Here is an 8,336-nt window from a genome sequence, read left to right on the forward strand (position 1 = left end):
TGGGAGACGTGCTGGGGCAGCAGGAGGCTGTAGGAGGGCTCAGGGTCACTGCTGGAAGAATGAGTGAACAGCTGACCTGTAGAGAGAGGAGTCCTGGGTGTTGTTACAAGGAACCAGCAAGGGAGATGCTGGAGTGTCCAACAGCAGTAGAAGCCATTGGGAGCTGTAGGTGAGGAAATCATTGCAATAACTCTTTTTTGCATTTCGTTTGATGGGTTCATGAATACTTCCCCGAGTATGCATTTCATCAGTGCTGGTGATAAAGTGGCCTTAAGTGGTGGGATGCCCAGGAAGGCGACTCACATGGCTGTGTGTCGTTTTAAGTTCAAAGGTTGGCCAAGTTGGTATGCTCTCTGTCACATACTAGAAATTAGAAATCATGATCTGGGTGGTCTAGTTTTAAGTTTTGGTAACTTTGTATCCTAGGGGCAGGCTGTAGAAAACCTGAAAGCCCAGGCCCTTTGTTCCTGGACGGCAAAGAAAGAGAACCACCTGAACTTCTCAAAGCATGACGTCATTACTGTCCTGGAGCAGCAGGAAAACTGGTGGTTTGGGGAGGTGCACGGAGGAAGAGGATGGTTCCCCAAGTCTTACGTCAAGATCATTCCTGGGAATGAAGTAAAGCGAGGAGAGTAAGCAACCCCGTGTACTTACCTGAACTGGACGTTGATGTCTCACTACATGAGCATTCTACAGAAGATGATTCCTGCTGTGAAAAAGCTTACTTCACCTTTGTCTCTGTTTTTACTCTTTCTGTCTACATCATTTGTGATGTTTTCAAAACACTCAGGTTTAGATCTTTGCTTTCTTTTCACCACAAGACAAATGAGAGTCCTCACTCTTCGTTTCACTTGAAGCATTTCTCCATTGTTTGCTGAAATCTTTCAATACTTCATGGATTCTTTACTTAGGTCTTGCCCTTTCAAATTGGAGCAAACATTCCCATGCCTGGGCCTCCAGGGCTCTTTAAATATAATCTCCCTATTGTTCGTAGCACTTCTTTTAGTCACTGACTTTTTTGACCCATATTCCCTATTAAGTCACAAGCCCCATGAAACTATAATCTGTCTTCTTTGATCTGTTTTTTCTATGTCTACTATAAAATTAATACATGGTAACTGCTGTTGTCTTAAGGAATGAGGACAGGCAAGAATGAATGAACAGGTGATTGAAATGCAAATACACAAAATTCAAAAACCTAGCTAGACTAAGATCTTAAGTCTGCAAGAGTGTCAGGCAGCCAGATGGCTTTAACACAGGCAAGTAAGTCCCACTGTTAGCTGTGGTTAAGCACCCTGGTGTTTACATGGAAGGGGGCCTGGCACAGCGCAGTCTAACATGAGGATGCTGGTCTTGGAAGTCAAGAAGCTCATATCGTAATTCACTGTCCTCACCAACTATTTCAGATTTCTCATTGGATGAAAAGTAAAGACTCTACAGTGCCGCGTGGCCACTTACTAGTATTCAGTTCAGATGCAGAGGGTAACTTCTCCGATTCACCTGGGATTTGGAAGGATAAAGAAGTAAAAGTCACGATACTACCTGGCGTCTTCACACTACAATATTTATAGCAATTATTTTATTATTCAGATAGCATATTACAAAGAAAGATTAAGCAAACTATTTACCTATTATAAGGTTTTAGGAAAAGGATTATTTTTATATTTTAAGATGTAGTTAAACTAATCAAATAATAACATTCATATGTATACTCTATCTGTAAGCTAAGCCAGTCTCTGAATGTGCTTTAAAACTTTTACAGACCATTTTCCCCCTAAATTTCTGTCAAATTTCTGCTCTTTTCTAAGAGATGAGTCATGTTACTTAAAAGCCTAAAGTGGAGCTAGACATGGGTATGCATGCTTGTAGATTCAGCACCTTAGGAAGTTGAGGCAGGAGGATTACAAGTTCACAATAGCATGGAAAAATAGACCTTGTCTCAAAACAAAGAAATCAAACCACAAAAGAATAAGCAGAGCCTGGAGACGTTAGCATTGAACAAGGTGTCCTGTCCTGAGGGTTAGCAAAGCTCTCTTCTCTGCCGCTCACAGTCCAGTCACAGGCCTGGGGCTCCTCTGTGTCCCCTTACTGTCTGATTTTAAACATGGTTGTTCTTCCAAACTTTTAAAACTGGCATCTATGGAAATTACTATTTACCTATTATGAGATATTAGAAAAAGGATTATTTTTATATTTCAAGATGTAATAAACTAACCAAATAACAACATTCATGTATATGTATGTGTATGTACATGTATATGTGCATGTATATGTATACATACACACACACACGTGTGTGTGTGTGTGTGTGTGTGTGTGTGTGTGTGTGTGTGGCCAAGCCATATGTGGTGGTTTATAATTAGACGGTTCTTAATCTACGAGAATTCTTTATCTAAGAATATTACTAGTGTATGCATGGAAAGAGTAGTTTAGTTGAGAGAACACTAATGCTGCTAACCCTGTTGGAGTCTCAGCTCACCTTTATTGAGCTTCTATTCTTATGTGTGTATATGTGTCTTTTTTTTCTATTTGCTTTGGTAGGCCAGAAGCTTTGTATGCAGCTGTAAATAAGAAACCTACCTCCACAGCCTATCCAGTTGGAGAAGGTAACTTTCTGGCAGTTTGCTTTAAATGGGTGTTTATTATTATTTATTTGAACATTTGTTGTTCTTTATAATTTTTTGATGTTTTTGAGATTATGAAAAAAACCCTGCCTCTCTTTACTTCAGAGAATACCTGGCTGGAAACCCTCCACATATTTAGAGTTGGTACTACAGAAATTCAGCACAGGGGCTGGGATGATGGCTCAGAGGTTAAGAGCACTTACTGATCTTGCAGAAGACCCGAGTTCCATTCCCAGCGCTCACATATCTGCCTGTACCTACAGCTCTGGTGCCCTTTCTGGCCTCTACAGACAACCCACACACATTGCTTACACATCCGGATTCCCTACACACACACACACACACACACACACACACACACACACACAGATAAAACTAATCAGGTGTGATGGTGCACGCCTTTAATCTCAGCACTGACAAAAGACAGAGGAAGGCTTCTCACGGAAAAGATAATGAGTCAAGAGGAGAGGAAACGAGGTCACCAGAGATGCTGTCCCCTCCATCCCTGCACTGTGAGGAAAGGAGGTCAGCTGAGAGGCTGTCTCCTGACATGCTGTCTCCTGCCAGCCCTGCTCTGTGGGCCAGGTGTGAGAAGATGAGTAGGAAGCAGGAAGGAGAGCTGAAACAGACTACTTCCTGCCCTTTGCTTAGACCCTGGAGTTAGGTTTACTTGTAGGAAGTCAGCGAGGCAGAGGGACTCTGGGAGTGTGGAAAAATGGGCTTCAGAGTATGTTTCTGGTCATCTCTACTTATGATAAAAGATCAAATTCTGTGTTGACAAATATACATAAAAATAGGGAAAAAAGAAACAATTAAAAAGGCTTCAAAAATCCAGTTGCTCTTTCTTCAAAGTAGTAGTAGCCACAGGAATGAGAATCAGAGAATCTAAAACTGGAGCACTATCACATGAGGCCATTCAGTAACAAAGACTCTTTATCATCTGCTTGGAGCCAAGCAGTACTCTAAGAACTAGAGCCTTGTGCCAGAACTTATGTGCAAAACAAAGAACAAAGAATTTAGCACATGGGGGTGTCTTTTTACATCAGAGGTCTAAAAGGTTTTTTTTTTTACTCCATTATCATTCCCATTAAGTGTCATTCTATTATTTTTTAGTGATACTATATGTCTGTAGTTTAGGATAATTTTGGTTAACAAAAAAAAAAAAAAAGGCTGATAGAACTGGCACGCACGTGCAATCTCAGCCCGGGGGAAGCAGTGAGGTCTGGGCCAGCCAAAGCTAGCTGCATAGTGGAACTCTTCTCCCAAACAAAAGTAAAAGATTGGCTGTTGCTACTCTTGTTGCCACAGAGCCCTCTGTTCCTGCAGCATAAGCAATAATCTTACCTTTCTTCACAAAATAATAGCAGTTGAAAAAACGTGAAGGCCTTGGCAAAATTTGTTAGCCTTCACCTAGACAGTTGTTAACTAATGGCTTCTATTCCATTTTCTACCTGAAGACCATGTTTAAAGTTCTATAAGTTACAATGTCTTTTACAGTAAACATCCAAGTCTTAGAAGTTAACCATTTTCTTTTTTAACCTGTGGTCTTAAAGTCTAACCCATTTGCTTTCCCTTGCTCCCTCCAGAGTACGTTGCACTTTACTCATACTCAAGTGTGGAGCCCGGGGACTTGACTTTCACTGAGGGTGAAGAGATACTAGTGACCCAGAAAGATGGAGAGTGGTGGACAGGAAGTATTGGAGAGAGAGCTGGAATCTTCCCGTCCAACTACGTCAAACCAAAAGATCAAGAGGTAATGCTCTTTGCATTAAAACAAAAGCATTCTGTTGTTCTCAGTCAAGATACGGGCTAATACAGAAATCTGCAGTTTGGGTGATGCTGCCCTCATTACAAAGAAACTGTTCATAGTCACCCTGATCACAGAGGTTTATTTAGGGCCCCAGTAAGAAGACAAGGGGCACAGTTTTTCATAGACTGGGTACAGCAGAAGCCATAGATAGGACTGAGTGTGAATCTTAACATTGGCAATAAGTCCTGTCAGCTGTTTCCCTTGAAGTGACAAGCATATTTCATTCATTTTTGAGAAAATATTTACTAAACCCAAGTCTAAATATTTGTCTGTTCTTTAAAGTAAAACTATTCTATAAAGGCATTTAATCATGGAAACACTTTTCCTTATGACAACTGCCTGTGGTCTATAATAGAACTGTTACAGGCACACTTCTGTTTACACACATGGGATTAAAAAGAAAAGTACATTCAACTGAATGTAGTGGTGCAGGCCTGTATCCTAGCACTTGGGAGACAGAGGCAGAAAGATTATGAGTTCAAGGTCTTCCTCTGCTACAGCAAGTTCAAGGCTAGCCCAGGCTTCATGAGACCCTGTCTCAACTGAAAAACGTGTATAATCAAGATTAAGAGTTGGGGTTGGAAAGATGGCTTGGTAGTTAAGAGTACTTGCTGCTCTTACAGAGGACCCAGGTTCGATTCACAGCACCCACATGGTGATTCACAATCACCTCTAACTGCAGTTCCAGGGGACCTAACAGCCTCTGCCCTCCGATGACACCAGTCCTGCACCTGATGGCACATACATGCAGGCAAAACCCTCATCCACATAAAATAAAACTAAAGCATTTTTTAAAATGTTAAGAGTTTCTGTCCAAGGACATTGTCAAGCAAAGCTGGCTTTGTTTATAGCGAGTGCCAAATTATAATATGTTTTTGATGCTGCTAAGTCCTTAGCACTTTACCCACCATTGTGACTGTTCTCACAGTAAGTAGACATTGTTTTCATTCCACCGACTCCTGAGTTCTCTGAGGAGTGCAGGGATCTGTGACCCCATGGTGGAGTAGAGCTAAGCAGTTAGGCTTACAACTTCCTCTACCACTTAGAGGATGCATGACTGTTGGCTTATCAGTGCCTCAGCTTCATTCTCTGTAAAACAGAGACAGTCGTAATTTCATAACAAGGTCATTAGAAAACCAAATGGCTGAGTGTCGAACACGCCTTTTCCATATACTCACAAATGTTAGCTTTGACTTTAGATCTTCACTGTAGCTGTATTTACTAATAGAAAAGAAAATCTTAATTCCTCCCTTTGTTATTCAATTCCTAAAAATAATAAATATAGCCACTTCAGTTTATTCTTTGTTATTCTAAAGTACTGGGGATTGAAACCAGGGCCTCACAAATAGCAGGCAAACACTCAACCATTGAGCTACATTCTATCTACAGTTTATCCTTTAAAACAGAGTCATAGTTGCTACCCATGATATGAATTTCCTATTAAGTCAAAATCAGTCTTTTTAGGGAATATATAATAATAAATAGATAAACGTTGCCTTCTATTTAGCAAGAGCTACAGATGAGACAAGGTCCCTCATGGAATACAAGAACAAAATTCATGCCTTCATATATCCCCAACGTACATGGTTTTTATATACTTAGCATTAATGTTAACCCCATTCATGAATAGGTTAGCCTGTGAGCTACCAGATTAGACATCTGAGAGGAGGGAGCCTCAGCTGAAAACATGCCCCAGTCAGATCAGCCCGCGGCAAGTCTGCTGGCCATTTTCTTGGTTAATGGTTATTGGGAGGGCAGCCCATTGCGGGAGGTGTCATCCCTGGGGCAGGTGGCCTTGGTACAGGAAAGCAGGAGAATCAAGCCAGTAAGCAGCACATTCATGGCCTTTCCAAGTGCCTGCCCTACTCGAATGTCTGCCCTGACTTCCCTCAGTGCTGGGCTCTTAGCTAGAAGTGTAAGAAGAAACAAACCCTTTCCTCCCCAAGTTGCTTTGGTCATGGTGTTGTATATCACATGTTATAGGACATGTTTAACATCAGCAAAGCTTCAATACCCGAGCTCTTTCTGTTATGTAAGTGCATGCTAACTTCAGCTATTTGCATAAATTAAATATTGTGTTAGCAGACCAAATCTCTTTGCCACCTCTGGATTCTTCAGTTATTTGATTAATACAAAGCTCGTTGTCATTTTGGTCTTCATTTAAAGAAACAAGAATTCTGAGCATTAGAAATCTTTAATTCCTAATAAACCTGGACTGTCATTTCTGGTTTGCTGAAAATGACTAAAAAAAACAACCTATTTTTTTCCTTGTAGAATTTTGGGAATGCTAGCAAATCCGGAGCATCAAACAAAAAACCCGGTATGTATAACAGTAACCTTGAACTCTGATGGGCATTGCTCTACTGTCATCTTGGATTTACAGTTCTGTTTTCTTCTTTTCAGAGATCGCTCAAGTAACTTCAGCGTATGCTGCTTCAGGGACTGAGCAGCTCAGCCTTGCGCCAGGACAGTTAATATTAATCTTAAAGAAAAACACAAGTGGGTGGTGGCAAGGAGAGCTACAGGTACTGTTCTTTTCCAGGTAAAAATTCAGACTCATAAAAAAGACGAAGAGTCAGGAACAAAAGCCACCCCAGTCATACTCATATATGAGGTGATCAGTCAACACTTAAATATGTTGTGTTTCCTTCAGTCTTCTGCTTTTAACATAGTTTTATTGACCTATAAGCATTTTTCAGTTTATCACTTACTAGGCCATAGGTCATTTTCTTAAAGGACAAAGAATAATGTCATCTCTGCCTGGGATACCCAGCTTGCCATACCCCTCTAAAGAAACAAAACAAAACAAAACAAAACAGGCCATGTGCTGAGGAAATACTCCCCATTGGACTGCACACACACACACACACACACACACACACACACACACACACACCGAGGCCTCAGGCTTTGGAAACAGCAGCTCAAAGGAAACAGTACAGACTTAATTTTTTTTTCCTGAAGGTATTAACAGATAGTTTCCATGTATATTTTTATAGAAAAAAGCTTTCTTCTCTCATATCTAATATTTCCTTCCTAGCTTAAATACACTTTAGGGTTAAAAGATGATAATAGAAATAATAGTTGTGTTTTTATGTAAGTTTGCATGTGGTGGAAATGCATTTAGTTCTGGAATTGTAGTATCAGAAACCTTAAAGAATAGAGGTATACAGATTGGGTATGTTCTTGACTAAGCCCCTCAGTTTCCACCTTCTGATTCACTTTGAACTAACACCATGGGAAACATGGCCCTTCAGAAATGCTTTATGACTTCCTGATGACTGATAAGGCTGCAGGGTGTGCTTTCACTGAGCCATACCCTTCGGAGTAGACTTGAACTTGCAAGGAGCTCCCAAAGTGGACTCGTGGTTCCCTCTCTAGCACCACCTCTTCTTGGCAAGAATGTATGACAAACAAGTTACTGCCACGCAGAGGAGCTGTGGGGACCCTGGTGTCTGGAGGTGTTAGTGGGGGCTTTTGTCACTTGGGTACGGTTGATTGTTCATATGGTGAAGCCACTCCAGCCCTGACACCAGAGTGAGCTGAATATGGCATAACACAGAGCACCAGCCATAAATCACACTGCTAGATTTGGCATTGCCTAAACCTTGCAGGTATACTAAGACACTTGCCAGTAATGTTATAGCAAAGATTCAGATTCCATCCAAGGAACCAGGGCAGAGGCCAGCATATGTTGTCATTGGAAAGCCCAGGTCTTTAGGTTTTAAATTGTAACTTGCTAGTTATTTTTAATTGTTTCTTTTGTTAATTTTATAGGCCAGAGGGAAGAAACGACAGAAGGGATGGTTTCCTGCCAGCCACGTAAAGCTACTGGGTCCAAGCAGTGAGAGAACCACGCCTGCTTTTCATGCTGGTATGCTAGTGGCTACCTTGTAGTTTGT

General features: G+C 41.1%; 1 protein-coding gene across 4 annotated transcripts in view; it reads left to right on the top strand.

The window, feature by feature from the left end:
- The window catches only part of Itsn2 (intersectin 2), a 117,374-nt gene that overhangs the window by 69,900 nt on the left and 39,138 nt on the right, over positions 1–8,336 (top strand). For all 4 annotated transcript variants that reach the window (XM_029541104.1, XM_021202787.2, XM_029541105.1 and 1 more), the window contains 6 exons: positions 427–632; positions 2,542–2,606; positions 4,211–4,377; positions 6,709–6,754; positions 6,838–6,959; positions 8,212–8,308. In XM_029541104.1, the coding sequence (XP_029396964.1) occupies positions 427–632; positions 2,542–2,606; positions 4,211–4,377; positions 6,709–6,754; positions 6,838–6,959; positions 8,212–8,308 (703 nt within the window). The remainder of the gene's footprint in view (positions 1–426; positions 633–2,541; positions 2,607–4,210; positions 4,378–6,708; positions 6,755–6,837; positions 6,960–8,211; positions 8,309–8,336) is intronic.

This window comes from Mus pahari, chromosome 7, assembly GCF_900095145.1.
Source record: "Mus pahari chromosome 7, PAHARI_EIJ_v1.1, whole genome shotgun sequence".
NCBI lineage: Eukaryota > Metazoa > Chordata > Mammalia > Rodentia > Muridae > Mus > Mus pahari.